General features: G+C 48.7%; 1 protein-coding gene across 9 annotated transcripts in view; it reads right to left on the reverse strand.

Moving 5' to 3' along the window:
• Nucleotides 1-20,828, reverse strand: part of dock4b (dedicator of cytokinesis 4b) — a 116,854-nt gene that overhangs the window by 80,278 nt on the left and 15,748 nt on the right. For all 9 annotated transcript variants that reach the window (XM_076012285.1, XM_076012283.1, XM_076012290.1 and 6 more), the window contains exon 2: nt 2,890-2,973. In XM_076012285.1, the coding sequence (XP_075868400.1) occupies nt 2,890-2,973 (84 nt within the window). The remainder of the gene's footprint in view (nt 1-2,889; nt 2,974-20,828) is intronic.

A 20,828-nucleotide genomic window follows, 5' to 3' on the forward strand; every position in this document is an offset into this window, starting at 1 on the left:
GTTTGTTTTTCACCAAAACCCCTAAATAATGCATCACTATTGATGCAACCAAGCTGCAGTTTAGCAACTGGTTGAAAAAGTAGCCAACAGTTGGCAGCAAAACTTTAGCCACGCCCACAACTTTTTACCCGACATTAGACCAAATCTGACTGAATGGAAAATTTAGCACATTCATCGACTATTTCACTCGCCTTTTAAAACAAAAGAAACAGAGATTTTTCTTTGACAGCAAGTCATTTTCAGTCCCTTTGCAACCATTTTTGGCGGTGCCTGCTGGCCAAACGACAGAATGCAGTTTTGCGGCCCTTCCTCCCAGTGGCGGAACCAGCTTTTTAAATTTGCGGTGGCCATGGGGTGTCTAAGCTCAGTGAGGGGGTGCCACCGGACCAAACTGTACGGCGTAGGGGGAGGTGGAGGTGCCCCTTGCTCCTTGCTTTGACGGCTGGGACGCTGCGACTGCAACATGCGTTAATGTATTTCAGAGCACAAATAACGCTGGTTCCGCCTCTGCTTCCCTCCTACTCAGATCCAGAAGCTCCGCCCATCTTTAGTACGAAATGACAGTCCCGGCGTCCGAGTACTGACTGATAATTTCTTTTCTCTTACATGCGCGTTACCGTGCAAAACAGGCGATTAGCGACGTCAAGCCGTAATTAGAGGCGCTGGCTGCTATCTGACGCGGCTTGGGCAGGTTCACATCAGTATGTGTTTTGTTCCTGGGGTTGGTTTTCGCTCAATTGCCAAGTAACAAAAATCAATTACAGAGTTTTCGGCCTCGGCGGGAGCCACATGTCAGCCGAGACGCCTCAGCCCTGCCAACACCAGGCCGACCCATTAGCTCGTCCCCGCTGTTCTCCGCCCAGCGCCTCCTCAGCTATTGTCTGCTTGGGGCTTTTTTTTCTTCTTTTCTTTTCACCACAATATCACATTCTCACGGCTGCTGCTACTGCTTGTGCGGCTCCAAGTCTTTGCCCCAACAGGAAGTGAAAGGAGCGTGTGTCAAGAGCTCCGGAAGCGGGGAGGTGCGCGCATCTATCCGTCGCCTGTGCAAGAGCGCTTTCGCCTGAAAGGATTCGTTCTCCACGTGAATCAAAAAGTGGCCCAGAGGAAGAGGAGGAGGGCGAGGAAGAGGAGGACGGCAAATGCCTGAGTCTCGAATCGAAGGGAGCGCAAGAGGAGAGCGAGTCGAGGAGACAAACAGATTCGGCGTGGGCAGGAAGGCGGGAAAGAAGAGAGAGAAAAAAACAAAAACGAAAAAACAGACAGTCTGTGGCGAGGGAGGCTGAGGCAAACATGAATTACCACGGCTACTCATTGCAGCCGTGACGCTGCTCATTTCGCACTAGCGAAAAAAAAACCCCAAAAAAACAGTGCACCGCCATTACCCAGAGGGCCACAGGGCGAGAAGAGTGAAATCAGCTCGCCGCCCCCCTGCCCCAACCCACCCCAGACCTCTGATGGAGTGAGAGTGCATCTGCGAGTGGAAATAATGTGTGAAATGATGTTTCATTACTAAAAGGTGCCGCATTGCCACCCATCCCTATTTTTAGATCTTTATGGCGCTCCAGTGGAGCAGCCTTGCGGGAATAATTGCGGGAGAGAAAAAGCTCTGCAGGTCTACAGAGGTGAGTCTTTTTAGTCCTCTGTTTACGGCCTCTTGCAAAAAAAAAAAAAGAAGAAAGTTTGGACTTGCTAAAAAAATTTCCACACGTCAGGAGGTTGAATAATACACTCTGGGACTTAGAGTGTTGCCATTAACCTCAGAGAGGTAGGCAGGGAGGTAAAAGTGCTCATTGTGACATCATACGGGGGGAAGGGGGGTTGCAATTAATAGAGGCCAGTCATATGAAAGGTGCTGTGTTATGTCCAGTTGCTCAACTTCCCCCTATATTATGAAGGACAAACCACAAGTTATTAATTATTTCCAAGACTCTCTAGATCAGGCGTGTCAAACTCAAATATACAGTGGGCCAAAATTTCAAACTTGGACATAGTAGCGGGCCAACATTAATATTTATTGAAAAATATCTTCCATAAGGCATAACAGTGAACCTTCCATATGGATGGTTTTGCTTCAACCTGAATATGGAACAAGCAAAGCTTAAAACTATACAATAAATAACTAAATGTTGCACTCATATGCAAAATCCTATTTCAAATAAAAAAAAAAAACTCATCAAAATAAATAAAACATAAATAAGCCTTTTTGATTTATTTATCTGCAGCCTTCCAATTTCAATTTCAAAAATAACCCTTTCCAATAAATTTCAAAATAAAGTTATACCAACTACGTCATAATATCTATCAATGAACGGCCTGTCCTGACTGTCCTGAGCAGAGCATTCTGGGATTTGTAGTGTTAGCAGTACATGTGCTGTATAATACCAGTGGACCAGTTCTAGTAGTGATTTTGTATTGCCTCGCAAATTAGCCCCGTGGTCCAGAGTTTGACACCTATGCTCTAGATCATCAAAAACAATTCTCATTTTTAGCCTCCTGCTAATAAGCTCAGCTAGAGCTGGAGCTTCATAGGACATTTGGACGGGGGGCAACAACAGGGGCTGCGGGAGTTGGTCATTGGCTGTACGAGTCCTTAGTGACACTACAAAAAAGGCTGTTTTGAAAAGAGTGTATTTTAGCACAGCCTTTCAAAAAGCGAGCGTATACTCCTCAGCATGACTTTCTGTTATTTCTGAGTTTACCGACAGGCTGGAGAAACACCGGTAGAATACATTTGGCACAATCTGGGACCGTTGGGACTAACGGAGGGCTCCCTTGTTCTTTGAAAGTGCTTGTGTTCCCTTCACAGCTCAAGTGGAAGCAGCTGCTCCCCCGCCGCCGTAATCTTCCAAAGTGCAGCGCTGTCCCGAAGAGCAGCGGCTACCGTACCTTCACATTTCTCCAGGATCTGCACCGTGTCTCCAATTTCGAGTGGGAGGCCATGCTGGACGGTCCCTCGGAAACTGGCCAGCACTAAAAACAAAAAACACACACAAGAAAACACCCACGTGAGATTGATGTGTTCTTTTTTTCTTCTTCTCTTTTTCCACATTTAAGCTTGGATGTGCAGTTAGAGAGAGGTCCGAAGACATCAGCGGGGTGACGGAAGCGGAGGAAGCAGCTTAATCGATAATCTGTGGAGGTGAGTGGAAAGTTATGAAACGCTGTTGGTATTCTGGCAGCTTTGGAATTCATCTGACACGCTTACATAAATGCAAAACACAGAAGGAATTGGTGTTTGCAACGTTCTATTCTCACCAATCCAGGTCATAGTTTTTCTGTTGAATGCATATTCTGTATCGCTTGACGGCAATAAGAGACCAAAACCAGGAGTCAAATATTTGAGATCTGATTGTCAGGTCTGCTTCCACCCCGGGACGAGTGGTTTTGCGCTCGATACCTATAAAAGCGTCTCAAATAAGGTCTCCCGATCGTCAGAATTGAGTGTCACAAGTCCTCCAGGAAATCAAAATTTAGTTGAAGGTCAGCCAACCTGCCTCAAAAGAAGCACTGAACAGTCGTTGAATTGCGGACAGGGGGCTGGATGAAGACTTGGCAGAGGAAGGATCGCAGCTTGAAAGAGGATAAAGGAAAAATGAGCAAGGAGTCGCTGACAGAGCCGAGCCGGCACTCCGTTAGCGGCCGCGCAGCCGCGAGCAGAGTGTCGGTTGACAGCTCTTCAGCCGGCTCTTCAAAAAAACACACACACAACGGGGTGAGCCCTCTCCCGCTGATTCACTCTGGTAAATTAACCCGCACCACGGTACCAGTTGCTTCAAGCGCAGCCCAATTGAAGTCTGAGGTGCCCATCGAACAGCCCCAAAATTGCAGAGGTGTCAACATGCCGGCAGTGCATTTTTCCAATCGAAACGCGGAATGCGAGCCATCGCTGGCATTCACTCATGCATGGAGAAACAGTGTGGGAGGATTTAGAGTGGAAAGACTGTGAATTACTGTGAATTGCTGTGTGAATTTCGTGCACCGCATATCCAGGTACAGGAGAGAGAAGATTTCATTCATTGGCCGAAGCTCCAGCCAATGAGATCTGTTGCCAAAAAAATGGTCAGAATTGAAGCAAAACAGCAAGTAAAATCCCTGCGTCAAAGTGAATCTGGCTCTGCTGCAGCACCATCCAAGCTAATTTCGTTAGCGGCAGCCGTTGTTCACGACTAGCGAGAGGGAGGTGAAAAGTGACTGAGCGCAATTTCAGAGCTGCAACATGATGCGCCCGGCAGCGGCAAAGGATCACGAACAAATGTGACAGAAGGGACGAAAACACACATCCTGATCCTGTCCCGATCACCTTCTCAGCGGAGCGCCAGCGCATATTTTCCACATTTGGACTTCACTGGAAAGTCACTGGAATGTCCGCTCGCTCCTCCAAAAGGTCTGCCGTCACGCCGCTGACGGTCCAAGGGCCTTTCAATTTGCCGTGACAACGTGGCGTGCCCAGGACCCGTGCGATGATTTTGGAACCAACACACACAAGGCGGGAACAACTTTTTTATAGCTTTTCCAGCAGCCGTCCACCTTTCCTCTCGTGTTGACTTTGAGATAAAGTCGGCGGATGAAATCAAACAAGTGCCAGACTCTCAGCTTGAAGTGTGTGTGTGTGTGTGTGTGTGTGTGTGTGTGTGTGTGTGTGTGTGTGTCAACCATCAGTCCTTTTGGCTGAAGCTTCAGCGGCTCCTTGTTATCTTTACTGGGGATTTGCCGCAAGGGACACATCTGACTTTGTAATTTGTTCAAAGGCCACACACAAACACATGACGAACGGCCAGAAACCCAGCGAGTTCTTATTCTCTAATTCATTCAAACCAAATGTCTCTCTCTCTCACACACACACACACAGAGAAACACAGAGCAAAACACACCGCATGTACAAAGTGTGCTCAATGTATGAATTACCCAAGCGGCTCGCCTCAGCCGCAGTCCGCTGAATTATTCAGCTTCAAGTCGCTTGTTTGTTTTAGTTTTTTTTTATTATTATTTCATGCTGTAAAATGAAGTCCCGTCAACCCGGCCCAGAAGACAGCTGCTGTCCGTCTGTGCCTTTATGCTGCCCGACGTTAGTCTGTCAGCTGTCTTGGCAGACTCACTGCAAGAAAGAGAAAGAAAGAAAGAAAAAAAGGATGTGGCGAGGAGGGAATTGATCTGTTGTTGTTCCCTCCTATTTGCTTGGATTGCATCCCATTACCCTGGAAGTACAGACGACGCCACATTCGAGGCCGCTCGACTGCGCGGTTGAAGGGGGAGATCAGCACAAGGAGGCAAAAGAGCTGCTTGACAGGGTGGGGATCTAAAGGTATGCCTGAATTAGGTCAAGGTAGTTCCCTGTTGCTCAAACGTGGCAAGATCAATAAGATCTAAAACTCCCTCAAAATACAGTCAGAGCTTTTAAAAAGCGGCCAACATTGAACAGTTTCATGGCTTTTTGCTTCAGAAGAACCAAATGGAAACCTGTGCGAGGTCAACTGTTATCTCAAGTCTGGAGTCATGTGGGATCCATCTCCTGTAAGCATTGCGTCTGATTGAGTCATGGGCTGATTACAACTGTCAAGGTATATGACGGTTTAAACACACCACGCTGTCAAAGCCACTAACCACTGTTTTCCACCGTGCCGCTGCGGAGGGATGAGCTCATGTGCAGCAACACTGTTAGTGTATTATGATTTTCATTTTACAAACGGAAGCGTCCACATGTCTGTGAACCCAACTGAAATACACTGTGTTCAGTTTGTTTCTTAGCGAGACTACATTTCAGGGACACGAACCGAGGTTAAAATGCTCAAGGTGTCAGAATCTCATACACGTAACTCAGAATCGGATCAGTTCCGGAGAGTAGACCGGACCAATCAGCCTTCTTTCGGATTGCAGTGAAGGGTGGGCTTTTGAGACGGGAACCATTTGGAAGCCAGAGGTCATTTTCCCCTTGCCTTTGTTCTTTGGATTTTCATCCCATTCATGTGGACGTAGAGGTGCTTTCAGATCAACATGCAAGTCAAGCATGCAATGCAATACCTCCACTGAGCCCTGAGACCAAAGTAGTAGGTAACACGGTTGGTCCACTTTGAAGGAAATGGGCTGAAAAAACAGCCCAAATTCCAAAGTGTTCCCCGTCTTGTCAGATATGTGACAGACACTGCTGACTCACTTGCTCTGTGGCGTAAGCGGTCGACAGGGAAGGTCGGAGACTAACAAGGTGGAATGAGGCACAGTGGACAGAGAGGGACACGCTTCAGTCAAAAAAACACAACTAAACGTTCCCACGCCCGTGCTAGAATCCTTCGACAGGGACAAAAGTCCAATTAAAGACCTGGTTGATGAAGAGCCCGTGGCTTATGTGTTGCATGCCAAGGTGACTGAGTCTGCAGAACACAGCGGACCTGGTGTCCAGATGGCCCGCAATGGGCAGCGAGTCCTCTTGTCCCCAACAGGCAAAACTCTGATCTATCGAACGCCAAGTTACACCGAGTGCAAGGGTACAGTGACACTGCAGGAGAAAATGGGCTAAAAAAGAGGAGAGAAAAAAACAATTCCAGAGCAGGTGACTTACTGAGACTCTCAATTCAACGCTGAGGTTATCAGAATTTCAATTTCTTTAAATCTAATAATCAATCATTTAAAAGATCCAAAAGGATCATCGATAATGACAGAGTTGATTTATTCAAAGCCCCGACTTCATCAATCAAGCCAAGCGGGCAGCAGGAGGGTAATGCACTCATTGACCGACAACAGGATCACACGGTACGTTTCTGATCTATTTCATTCGCCTCTCGCCACATCTTAACCCGTTTGGTCTTCTTCTTGCTGCTCCGCGAGTGCGTCCTGCTGAGCAAGTAGCGATCCCAGAAAAACAAAACAAAAAAATGAAAAGAAATGCACAAAATACACACAGCGGTTTGGAATCTGGAAGATTTTTTCAGGGTTTTTTTCTGAGGCTTGTCAGAGTTTTGCCGCGGTCCTTTGGAACAACAAACGCCGCCACTGGGGCCCTCTGAGCAGGGAAAAAAGAGCCCGAGATGCTTCTGAGTTTCTAAAGCGAGCACGGGTGACAGAGGGCAGGTACGCACGCACGTCAGTGAGAAGACTGGATTTTTTTTGATTTTTCTTTTCAAATCAAAGCCAACTTTGTGGTTTCGAATCAATTAGCAAACCTTCATCCGCCCCCTCCTCAAAAAAAGCTGCTTAACGTGCTTTTTCACCTTCATAAGCCTCGACTCCTTTCTCTCTTTGACAGATGCGACGGTGACTCGCGCGCTTAAATCCACTCCCGCGCCTCAATTATTGCGGCATTTATATCATTAATATGCTAATGCGGGGAAACACTGGCAACCGCACTGGCGCTCCGACGGGGCCTCGGACGCTGCCAAGTGCGCGGATCATGAACACGGAATCCGCGCGTGGGAATACGGGGCGCGGGCGTTTTGCAAAGCGCGCACCGACACGCGAGCGGGGAGGTGCAGAGCGGTGGGGGGCGGGGGAGTGGGAACCTGGGGAGCTCGTTGAACCTTTATGACGGTTCATTTTTCTGATGCGCCTCGAATGCAAATTAATTTCCTCCGCGTCTACCGCTGAACCCTTTTTCACTTCCTCTACACGGCATTCCGCCACATCTATCGTCCCCAAAAAAAAAAAAAAAAGAGTCGAACGCTGCCGGGGCGGCGGCAGTGGCCAAACCGGAAAAAGAGAATTTCATTCCAGCCATGTGACCGTAAAACATTCCAGCTCGGACCAAAACCAGCTCCCCTACGCGTCGCCCCGGCCAACTCCGTGCACACTGTGTTCCTAACCAGCAAGCTTTTTAGCCATTTTCCCCTCCACTGCGGTGCGGTGTGAGGCGTTTAAGTGCCTGTAGCCGTTGTCAGGATGCTGTAAGTGTCATGACGACTCATTTAGCCACGGTAATAAATCTGGAACTTTGTTTTTATAAATAAAAACGCATTAAGAGTTACAGTGAGTGAGCACGTAGGAGCGGGAGGAGAATCCAAAGCACAAACGAAACATGGTCTGTGCAAACAAACTGGGACGGGTGCAACTCGAAACGATTGACGCATGAGCGAGTCAAAATAAGAGGTGATGATCTCACTCTGATATTCTTATATATATATATATATATATATATATATATATATACATATATATATATAAGGTTGTGTGACTGCAAGTGAAATACTTTTGGCATTTATTTTATTTTATTTGTGTTTTTTTTGTTTTTTTGCCGTAGTTAATAACAATTTCGTTCAGTGTTTCCACAAACTATCAGGCAACTATCACGCAAGGTCAATATGCCACTAGCTCTTTCTAGTTGGCTGAATTTTTACACATCGACCAATTATTTGACTCTGTCCAGGAAATTGTAAAGTGGCTCCATCGGAGCTCCTCACCTGATTCTAGAAAGAGCAAGTGCTGCTGGTAGCACGTTGGCAACCACAGGTTAAGAGCCCACAGGTCAATCGCCGCCCCCTCTGTCACATCATCTACACGTGGGCTGGCTTTTGAAAAAAATAAAAACAAAAAACTTCCGGTGGAAACATCTGCACTCCGATGCACAAGCTTCCAAAGCAAGGACGGGGTATTTAGCACTATTTTTTTTTAACATTAGCTTCGTCATCCGCGCAATTACCCCCGGTGGCTATAGCTTCGTCTCGGGTCATAAAGCTTCAACAAGTGCAGTCATAACAAAAGCAGCACTAAAACTGCCCCGTTAGCCTGAGAGGGAGAATCATAAATGACTCCGATTAAAGAGAAATGTAGGTCAGCGTGCTAAAACCTCACCTCATTCCCATGCGTTAATCTGGCCGTGTGTGTGTGGGTTCCCGGCTAGCTAAGTGCACGCATTAGGAGGCCCACTGGTGTGAAGAGCTGAGAGAGGGCTGGCATTAAGAATCATCCTGGGAGGTTTTATCTCACCTGCGCACTTGTAATTTATTTATATATTTTCTTTTCATGACAGCACGTGAACACATCGCTAATCCTGTTTTTTTGCTATCGCTAATCCTGTCACTTAGCTTACAACTGTACATGCACAGAGTAAATAGAGCACAGAATAAACAGAGCAAATATTTTACAGCCATTATTTAAAACTTTTGATTTTTTTTTTTTCTCTGCACAAAAAGCTCCATCTCCATTGGTGAGTTGGTGCATTATCAGAAACACAGGAAACATGACTGCACTGTTGAATCTTGAGGCTTCTAAGGGGGCGTTCTCATAGCCTGGCCTCGCCTCGCCTCGCCACGGTACGGTTGTAGGGCGTCCGCACTGGCCGCTACACGGTTGTAGGGGGCGCCGTTTCGGTACCTCAAGCGCTCAGGGTCCAAGCGAGACGAGGCGAGTTTAGTGGTGACGTAGCGACGAGCAGGGCACCAGATTGGCTCAGTGTGCTTTTCGATTTTCCCTGTCGGAGCGGACATCGTCGTCAACTCCGTCGACACGGAACTTCCGTGTCAGGTACATTTTACCGTGAATACAAGTAGCTACTATTGATGGTGTACAAATATATTTATATGTGCATACATTTTATTTTGTCTTTTGGGGAGAGGCAGGCGAACCGGGAATGCCCTCGACGTCGCGAGTGTGTTCAACCATATTCGCGAAAACGACGAGCGGCAAACGGCGAAGCGCTCGGAACAAACCGAGTTGCTCCTGCGTCAGGCGCATTAAGTTAGGGAATCCGAGGAGTCTTGAGACGAGAGGAAATACGGATTCGTCGAGAGGACGTGGCTCTTTGCCGCGAGGAAGCCTCGAACATGGTGGCGTAAAGTGGTCCTTGGCTCGCTAGGGCAGCTATTTCAAATAAGGAGGCGTGTTTAGTGTCTGCTTGTTTTAAAAAAAATGCTATTTCCCGTTGTATCTGTCTCGTGTTTACTTTTGGTGAAAATATAAAGGTTGAACTACACCTTTACTCTCCCAGAAAACGAAACCAGAAATGATAAATGTTGCCTGCATAAATGATCAACTGTGATTTCAGTGAGGGAAACTGTTCTTTCTTTAACAGAAAAGCAACCACAGACCGAGCAGCAGGTATGAAACAACTTCTACTTTGTCCATCGCTGCACTGTCGTGTATCGCACAGAAATAATCCCGTCGAAAACATTGTCCCGCTTTACCGCGTCGACTCCGCCCACGGTCTCGTAATCCGGGGGCCAATGAGAACACAATCGAACCGTGGCGCGGCGAGTCGCGGCGCGGCGAGTCGCGGCGCGGCGAGGCTATGAGAACGCGCCCTAAAGGTGACGCCGAAGCGGGACAAATGGCAGCGCTAACCTCCCTTCCTTTGACAGGAAAGCGTTGCGGCGAAGCAGGAAGTAGCGCCGCGGTTTGCGAGGCCGACTCTACAGTATTCAGATCCCCTCCCCCCAAGGTGTGAGAGTTGTGCGAACACCAACACCTCATGATTTGTAAAGCCGAGCAAATCAACGCAGCCAATCAGGGAGCGGGACATTTGAAGATGTGGCAAGATTTGAATTCCTCAGCCATTTTCGAACCCTTTCACCCATGTAGATATCAACAGTTTCCTGTTTCCTGCTTCCTGAGAACAATGCAATGTAGAAAAACGTGACAAATCACATCACAGGGACAAAGTGTCTTGCTCTTTTTTTCTCCCCTCCCTCACACTCTCGACATCCTCAACACTCTTGGAGGCCCGACCAAGTCACACCTGCGCCGGCGCCTACACATCCTCCCACTCGGCAGCCAGACAGATGGAGGACGGAGCTCGGCGAAAGACTCGGGATGAGAAAAAGGGGGGAGGGAGGGTGGGCGGTACAGGGAGGGCGACGGAGGTGCGTCTGTTCCTCCTCTGCCTCTTCCACCCGGCGTAAACCGACGGTAGCGGGCGGGTCGTAACGCACAGGGTTCGGTTTTCTTGGTTTGACTTGCTTGCAGAGACGTTGACATCCTGAAGATGATAGGAAGTCAGACCGTCGAACCAGGAAGTGATGTAATCTGGCTGAAAAGCTCAGACGTTTGGGAGGCATTCAGGGTGCCAGTGTGCATCGGCTGGTTTCCATGGGCTGATGAAACGGCAATGAGAGGCTGATGAAAGCTTCCCAAAACAGAGGCCGTGATGTTCTTTTATTCTTTTTTTTTTGGAGGGGGGTTTGGGGGTTTTCAGCACCACTAGAAGGGTAAAACGCTAAAATAAAGACAACGCCGCTCCAGGGAAGAATCAAAATCAATTGGATTTTTGTAAGCAAAGCGGGCTCAAAAAAAAAAAGCCCCACAGTGATTTTTTTTTTTTCTTGTGCTCATGTCAAGAGACTCAAAAATAGAAGAGACAGCAGCAGCAGCGGCAGCAGCAGCAGTAGCACAGCCGCCAACCGCAGCCTGGAGCCGGGAGGTGCGCAGACAGACACACACACATACTCACGCGTGCGCACACACACACACACACACACACGTGGGATTTGTGCAGGGCGGCCGGCCGGCTGGGAGGGGGGTCAAGGTGGAGGAGAGTCGAGAAAGAAAGCAAGAGAGATAAGGAGCCGTCAGCCGTGTCTGACTGCAACTTTGTTTGGCCTCTTCCTTCATATGTCAGCTGGAGGGGAATGTTCCCAGATGGGAAACGCCAAAGATTGAAGACGCAGCGCGGCAGAGGCGAGAAATGACGTCCTGGACGGGAGGAAAATAGCAGCCGGTGGTTTGAAAAAAAAGAAGAAAATCGCTGTTAGATAACCAGCCGGGTGCTTCCACACATATATATATATATATATATATATATATATATATATATATATACACTTAGCGGGAAGACGGAGACATCGTCAGGGCAACGGCAGGTTTTTTTTTTTTTTTCAGACTGCCTCTTGCATAATTGCAAGTGAAAAAAGAAAGGAAAAAAACATGCAGGCGGAGGGCGGAAGAGTGGAGCGGACGGGAAAGAGAGAGAGAGAGAGAGAGAGAGAGAGAGAGAGAGAGAGAGAGAGAGAGAGAGAGAGAGAGAGAGAGAGAAAGCAGATTGGAGCTCAAGTTTGAATTTTTCTTTTTGCTTTTTTGCGCATCCTTCTCTTGGTTAGCGGTGAGCAAGGTTACCCTGGCGTCCCTCGATCTGCACTGAGCCGTGAGCAGCCATATGGCCTTCTTCTGTTTCAGGATTTTTTTTGTTTTGTTTTGCTCAACAGCAGCTCCGGAAATATGGCTGAGTCTTTCGTCCCGCACAGACGCGGCCCTGTTTTGGCCGCGTTGTTAGGGCAACATGCCACCGCGGCGTCGCCGTCACGCTCCCAATTGCAGGGTTGCGCAGAGGGACGGACGGGACGGACGGGACTTCCAGCAGAAACACCTCCTCCGAGGCTAAAAATACCGCTCTTGTCCCCCTGTTTTTTTGCGCGGGGGGGGGGGAGACAAAGAGCCAGGAGCGCCTTCTAAGGTACAGTGTGTAAAATCTTGCCATCTGGTGGTCAGATTTTACATTGCAGCACTAATTCGTTCACCCTCCCTCCCTCTCATGAGTTTGCCAGTGAACTACGACAATCCTGGATGCCACGTCCTTCCTCGCTGGTTTATTTGACAACGCGAGGTGGACTTCGTATCCAGCCCACCTGATATGAAACGCGCTATCAGGTGGGCTGGACTGTCCACACTGGGCTTCCTTAGAAATATGCCGGTGCAAGATGGCAGCTAACTGGGAGCAAGACCCTTGATCTATGTATGTTTTTAGATATAAATAAGAACCGTTTTATGGGAAGGAAAACCTGTGAGTATACATCCCTGCGACAAGTCGCCAGTCGCCAGTTCATCACAGGGCCACATAGACACAAACAAAGACAAACAACCATTTGCACTCACATACACACCTACGGAGTTTCCAATTGATCTCACATGCATGTTTATGGACAGTAGGAGGAAGCCAGAGAACATGGAGAGAACTCACACAGACACAGGGAGAATATGCAAGCTCCACACAGAAAGGTCCCAGGTAGTATATTAAGCTTTTACCAGTATTAAACCAAATAATAAGTCAGGCCAAATTTTACACACTGGACCTTTAAGTCTGCAAGGAAATAAAAAGAGATTTTTTTTATTTTTTTTTTAACAGCTTAGTTTCTGCCCCTCGCTCTTGTCTGTGCGAGACAAAAGCTACATCAGATTAGCCAAACGTCAAGCCAGCAGCACCCTCGGGGCTGCAGGCGAGTGAGCAGAGGGGAGGCCTTGATCCAGAGTTGATGAGAAAAGGAAAATAAGCGAAGGGCAGGGAGTAGAGGGGAGCGGAGGGGAGGGGGGGGGCATAATGATGTAACTTTAGCAGGACGAGATAAACACGTCAAAAGAAGACGTCTAATCCCGTCTTCCACCGAGGGCCCCCCGCTCGACCCCCGCTAACGATGAGGCTGACCCCTTTCCCTTTGAAGCGCGGCGCTGGGAAGTCACGGGCTAACGACCCCCTGCTGCTAGCGCTAAATGCTAAGCCTCCCGAGAGGACAGAAGCGAGCGGGGTTGCAAAGGGGAAGAGTGAGGGGGAAAAAAGAAAAGAGGTAGCGGGGAGGAGGTCAGGAGGACTTGTTGAGGCTGAGCTAATAGCTGGGTTTCAGTCAGTTATGAGGAGGAGCAAAGGCAGTGCGAATCCTGATGGAGAGCAGGAAGTAGAAAAGGAGAGTACGTCTATTGAGGAAACAGTTGAAGAGAGTCCGTGTTGTACGGATTTAGAGCCCGTTTCAAGATAAAAACCCCAGTTAGCTTGCTAACATACCTCTGATGGAGTTATTATACTATTAGCAGACTACTGAGCTCATCTCGACTGCAGACGTAGGGTTGAAATCCACGTTTAACGGCGTTGTTTGCACTCACATACACTTTTGTGAACGACCATCTTTGGAACTCTAAAAAAACGCTTTTCTTTTTCTCGGTTAGCGCGACATAGCAACCGTAAACTATGCAAAACATCGGAATTTTTCTATACGACAGATCATCAGCAACCTGCCCTCCATCTGAGCTGTGTAACGTCACGTGAAAACAACCCATTAAAGCACCAAAGACTATGTTGGCACTTTTTTATGCCTCTCGTTTCGCGCATCGACAAACGTTTTTTTATGGGGCCGCGGGAAAAGAATCGAAGAGGGAGGGCAGGTCTCACTGGGCGGGTACATCAAGCAGTGGAAGTGGTTCATCTAGACCAGGCGTACGAGGCCATTCCATTCCATCCATTTTCCATACCCGCTTAGTCCCGAGCTCAGGGTCACGGGGGTCTGCTGGAGCCTATCCCAGCTGTCTTAGGGCGAAGGCAGGGGACACCCTGGACAAGTCGCCAGTTCATCGCAGGGCGTACGAGGCGTATTAGCCAAATGAGTCCTGTAAGGCCGGTTTCACACTGGACGCGGAAGCGCCGCAAAGCGTCGTGCCTATGAAAATACCGCGCTAGCCGCAGTCCTCTGGTTCACACCAGGCAGGCACGGCTCGACAGGCGCTTCTGCTCAGCTGCTGTTTACTCTCATGCAGACAACTCCCTCTACTTGTGCACCTCCAAGATCAATTTTGCATCGCCCATCCTGACTTCACCACAAATCCTCTCTGCCTCTTCTCTCTCGCTCTGTCCCTGTTTGTTTGTGACACCCGAAACCACACCCCCACCCCGTAGCCAGCCCACTCCGATGCTCACTTTTGCACGTGTGTGTGTGCGCATGCGCGTGTTTCATCTCTCTCCCACTCTGATAGAAGATACTGACAAATATAAATATTTGTCAGTATATTTCTTAAATGGATTTTCTCGTTTTTCTTCAAGCGACTTCCTGTCCAATTGACGTGGATCGCTCGCGCACAAAATAGAGCGGACGCCGGAACAATAAATGCATGGCGTGAGCTGCGAGGGGAGGATGTGGCGTACATATGCGTACGTACGCCTGGTCGAGATGAACCACTTCCGCCGCTCATTGGTTAATATTGACGCACACGGAAGCTGTCTTCGCTTGGCAGCGCTACGCAGCGCTTCCGCGTCCAGTGTGAACTGGGTGTTAAGTTTTTTAATTCGGCCCGCCAAACATGAATAGATGATATTAACAGTAAGGAAGTTATCTGTATTTCATCCATTTTATCAGTGTTTTAAGAGTCATTTCAATAAAGAGCTAAATTCCGTGGAGCTTCAAAGACTCATAGTTTGTTGTAACTTTGCTTTTGTTCATTTTCATCTTATTAATTGCATATATTTTTTCACCAAAACTCTCCATCCATCTGCTCGTGCTCCTCTGTCAAATTTAGAACCCATAGTGGCCAACCAGTCAAAACCAGCCCGGATCTGGACGTTCTCACAGGTTGAGGGCAGTGTGCACGAGAGAGTGAGTGCACAAGAGTGAATGAGCAGTAGGATTGCAGTGCAACATGAGGTTTTCTGGGGTTTTAGACACAGGAAGGAAGATACTGACTGCAAACGTGTGCCACGGCACGAGTGGAAACGCGCAAACGCACATCACGAGCAGATTAAAGCTAGCGGGCCCACTAGCACCCAAGTCAGAGTACAGAGGTGCAGGTCTATCGGAAAAGATAAAGACAATTTTAAAAAAGGACCAGCCCCCCCCCCAGCCATCATTTGAACAGATACAAGCCGCCCTGCACCTGACGGGATATAATGCGAGACGGTGTTGATTAGTCACAGTAAGAGGATCACCATCACCAAGAGCGGACAACAAAACAAGAGCATATCAGGCACAGCGATATTCAGATTACTCACAGGCGCAGTCCGGAAAACAGGCACTGCTGGAAAAAGATGACGACAGCTGTGGGGGAAAAAGGGCAAGTGGCAAAACAAGGAAGGAAAACTCAAGTCGCCCTTTGCCCCATGGTGTTGATCGAGTTTGTTGGGCAAATGTGGAGGAATTAAAAATCAGCCCTGAACTTGCTGGGGCCTTGTTGGTGAATCGATTAATCGGACCATTCTTTGCACATTTTTGGCGCAACCGGCGATCAAACTCGTAAAGCCGACTAACCAAAATAAGCTTCACGTCTTCAAGCGTTGAGAACTTTGTGTTCAAGCTGTTAAGCTGTTCAAGCGCACTTGTACGTTGTTTTAATCAAGCGTGCACTTGTTGCTTACTCAAGGAAACAGACACTGCATTTTTTTTCATATTTAGTTTCTGGACTTTTATCATTTTTTATTATGTTGTAGGTTATCAAATTAAAAGAAACAAAAGCAAAAGCTACAGCAACAGGACATGGGCAGTGTATTAACCTTTTCTTAACCTGTTCTCTGTATATTGGTGTCCAACATCGATCGGTTGACTTTGGGACTTTGCAACACTCTCGGATTTGACAAGTTGGGCTTTGATTTGAAAGCGGCTGAAAGCACATACAGCACACAGTTTTGCACCTTCCATTCTCTAAGTTGTTGCCCTCCAAACAACGGAGGACCATGACCGCGATGCAGAATTACTGTTTTCACAGCCGAGAAAACAGCCAGTTGCAATCCGTCACTCTTGGGCACAAGAAGGACTTGGCAATGACTCAAAGTTAATGGCAGGTGTTCAAGTTTAAGGTCTCCATTGTAACCTTTTTTTATTCAAAGTATGTTTCAGGATTCTTTTTTTTTTTCATTCAAAGCCAAAAAAAAAGTAAAGGACTCCAAGGCGTCGTCTCAAACGTTCCTTCTACACGAGTCTCGACGTCTGCCAGGGCAACTCCGGACAAAGAGGCTTGAAGTAGTGGCTCTTCTCAGGACAACATGTACCATCGGGGTACCGGACGAATTTCAGAGCTCTGCCGCCGGGTTCTATTCCAAGTCTTGCCGAAACCCCAAAAATGAGGAGGCCGCGTCGGAGCCGCGCTTAACAATGGCAGGCGAGACCTGCTGATCCATTGAGGCCCCTCGGAGCAAAAATAAATTGTTTTCCACGCTGAGAGAGAGAGAGAGAGAGAGAGAGAGAGAGAGAGAGAGGCGCAGGGCTTTCCCATCCACATACAGAGGGTCGGAACGAGCAGCTCAATTCTTTCCGACACGAGACTGGAAACTGAAGAAGTGAAAACAAAATAATGAGGGTTGGATTCCACGTGCCGGTCATTCCAATACGGGCCACAATTAGGACCAATAGGGCAAAACCGCACATGCATGCGGCAAATGACACAGACATTTTTGAAGGTTTTGGTGCTGGTTGACTGGAAAGCACGGTGCAAGTGTGTGCGTGAGTGCAGTAGCAACAATGTGTGGCGATTCCTCAGCGGGAAGTGAGTTTCCTTCCTTCCTTCCTTCCTTCCTTCCTTCCTTCCTTCCTTCCTTCTGCAGGCTCCGCTCACCTCGCACCTCTCGCTCTCTCTGGGGGTGAAAAACAACAAAGGGCCTCACGGTTGTTGGCCAAAATGAACGCTGAAATCCTCCCCGGGTCTGAATGTAAACAAGGGCGCGTGCCGGTCGCGTTCCAAACGTGTCGAATGAAGCTCTCTGTCGTGCCGTTCGACGTACAGCTACGCTTCGCGCACGCCCGCCGCATTCCTGCGGCGCTAAGCGGTGGCAGTGGTGGGGGGGAGGTGGCGCTCAGCTGTCATCGGCGGCTAATTTTTCCTGCCGCGCCGCATGCCTACGCTTGAATCGCGGCGGATTACTCCTGAGAGAGAGGTGGCGGCGGGGGGGTATGGAGGAGCTCAGAGAAATGGAGAAAAATAAGACATAATAACCAGTGCTTCCAACTTCCCCAATAAGAAAAGTAGCTATAGGCTGTCCGCAAAGTGGCTAAATGATGTCGTCGCCTCATTTGGACATGCGCGTGTCAGAACGGACACTGTAGGGCTGTATGGCAGAGGAATAAGGTCATGGGAGAGGCAGATAAATAGGTTTAATGTGTTTACAATTACAAATCAACTTGCTTCTGGAGAGAAAAGGGACAACATGTTTTGGTTTTCAACCTAACTTTATGGTCCAAGCCGGCAACAAGCGCCATATGAGCAACCAGTGCCATCATAAATAAGAACAAATGAACCATTTGAACCATAACATTTGACACACAAAACCAGTCTTATTTGTGCGCAGGTAACAACGTCACCGAAATTCTCTGAGCAGCGGAAAAAGTCACTCGATTAGCTGCTTTTCTGGAAAAAGTCAAAGACAGATCGCTAAATATAGCGGCATAGTTGCTAAGTTGGCAACAGTGTGAGATAACCAAACCCCGCCGCCGCCGCCACCGTCCCCCTGGTGGATAGACTCGGACGTGCACAACCGGTGTTTGTCCAAGCGTGCCACGCGGGGAAGGAGACAATGCGTCCGAGGGCTGCGCCAGGCGAGGAGGAAGAGGCGGCCACTTGAGGCGCCGAAACACATAATTAACAGACGGGCTCGGCTGTCGCATAGGAAGAACCACCCCTCCCACTCCGGCCACTTTGAATTTCCGCTTCCAACAAAGTCCAACGAGGTAGAGGAGGAGGAGGAAGAGCCTCGCACTCCTCTGCACGTCCGTTATTGGCACCGCGTCAGTTCAAACAAAAGGTGTGGGGAGGAGGGAGAGGAGGCTGAGGAGGGCGCTCCCTGGTCTCATTATATAACCACTGTGTTTTCTATCAGGAACCCCCCACCACCACCATCTTCTTCCCCACCGATCACCATCCCTCCGAGTGGAACTCCCTCCTGCATATCCTGGGGATTTAATTTGCGGCGTGGGGCTTTGAGCGCCCAGAGTGTCAAACTGACGGGCGCGCTGGGCTAATTTAGCCCCCGCTGTACGCAGAAGACGAAATCGATGGAGTGGAGTAAGAAGTTGCAGCGGCGCAGGGGTGGGAGAGAGGGAGCGAGAGAGAGAGAGAGAGAGAGAGAGAGAGGGAGAGGGGGAAAAAAAATGTCCCACTTTTCCTGATTTAGGTCAGCGGCAGTCGCACCCCACCGCCGCCGCCGCCGCTGTCTGTAATTAAACAGAACTAGTTAAAGAAAAAGTCTGCAGGAGCTCTGAACTTGAACGTGAAGGAGGAGGGAGTGGGGGGGCTGGAGTGATTAATCTCGTCTTTGTGTTTCTCCTCCCACCGTTGCGACGTTGGAAGAGGTAGCCTCGTTTTGCGCGCCCGGTGCTCCCCCGGGTGGGGACGTCGAAAAGGTTCTAATGAGCTACGGAGAGAATTCCTCGCCGCGCAACAAACACAGCCTGCGAGACGCCGGGCTGGCGGCCCGTCAAGGCGTCGCAATCTGTCATCCGTCCTCCTCCGGTCTTCCTCCCGTGGTTTCTCCTCCTCTAGACATCTTCTTCCCTTCGCTCCCTCGTCAGATAAAACAAAAATGTGGATGACACACGAGAGGGGAGGCTGAGATCTTCAAGGCTGCACGGACGTCTACCGAGGACGTACCAGTGTCGAGCAATGCTAGCCAAACATGCTAACAATCTTTTACTGTCTGTTACTTAAGTAGCTTAGTGTCACTTTAGTATTTTATATTGAACAGAGTTAGTTTCAGCTTCTGTATTTAACTGTGTATATTTGCTTTTGCGGTCTACATGGAACAGCTGTTGCTCAGTTGGTAGAGCAGGCTGCGAATTGAGGATCGAAGGGTTGGCGGTTCAAATCCCGGCTCCAACTGTCCATATGCTGAAGAGTCCTTGGGCAAGACACTGAACTCTAAATTGCTCACAATGGGGCGAGGCTGCACCTTGCATTGGCAGCAGCCACCCATTGGTGTATAAATGTGTGTGTGAATGGGTGAATGAGAGGCCAATGTAAAGCGCTTTGGGGTACTGTGATGGGCTGTATAAGTGCAGTCCATTTTACATCTTGGCTCTTGTTTCTATTTTACTTGATTTTTTTATTTTTTGTACTTAGTTTTGACTCAACCTGACCTGAGGACCATTTCCGTACCATAACTGTAAAAGTGTGAGCTGGGATGACAGTATAATTCCTTGAATCCTTGAACTCCTTTCCACAACTACTGTTGTTGTTGTTGTTGTTGTTGTCCTTCTTCTTCAATATCCCAACTGATTTTTTTTGCGCCCACTTTCCACAGGTCTCATTACGATGCGTTCAGTCAAAATCTAGAAGCAACGTACGACATCAGACGGAACGTTCCCCGAATTTTTGCTTCCGTGTGCATCCGCCGAGAAGTTAGCGGAGAGAACCTTGGTCCAGCAGCGTGAGGATTCCTATCGCCGTGTGTGAAGATTATAACCGGAGTTCCAGACGAGTGTGGGATGAGGTGGGGTAAGGTTGGGGGGGGCGGAGCATCACAGCTGACGATGACGCTTGGAAACATTCCCCTTGCAAAATCAATGGCCTGTTTTAAATCACAACCGCCGCCGCCGCCACCACCGCCGACCTTTGAACCGGATTGCGAGCGGGAGCGAGTGCAGCCAGCAAAACAATATCACGGGTCGCAGGCGTTCTTGCGCCGCTGCAAACTGAACTTGAAGGGGGTGGTACGGCCGCTGGGGTTCCTGTTTAACATCTGCGCCTCTCATCACAACCACAAGCCATGACGCTCCTTCCTTTCTTGTCCTCTGCGGCAGCGGCAGCAGTCAACACATATGTCATAAATGCACAGCGTGCTCCACTTGCACGGCAGTATTTTTAGCGTCCCATTATGTCAGCGTGAAGGGACGGAGACAAACGCCTCTGCTTCGAAAAATAAATGAAGAAAAAAAAACCCCGCTGGCTTCCGTGTCAGGAGCCGACGTTTTTTCTGCCTCTTCAGCGATGCTGTCTTGTCAGGGGTGTCAGGGAGGAACACGATTGGTTTCCAGGAAAAAAAACAAAAAAAAAAACACAAGGAGACATAAATCAAGCACCTTCTTTAAAGTGAAACTGCGAGAAAAAAGAAGCATGAAAAGCGGTGCGCCTTCAAAAGCGGCGATGCAAGACGATACAGGGCTTTGTAGTGACCCTGCGAAGGTCACGGCAGATCGTTAGGCTGCGGGTAAATAGCCAGCGCTGATATATGATAC

Source organism: Nelusetta ayraudi, unplaced genomic scaffold (genome assembly GCF_046127955.1).
Source record: "Nelusetta ayraudi isolate G7.1 ecotype Tasmania unplaced genomic scaffold, CSIRO-AGI_Nayr_v1 ptg000135l, whole genome shotgun sequence".
In the NCBI taxonomy this organism is placed as follows: Eukaryota; Metazoa; Chordata; class Actinopteri; order Tetraodontiformes; family Monacanthidae; genus Nelusetta; species Nelusetta ayraudi.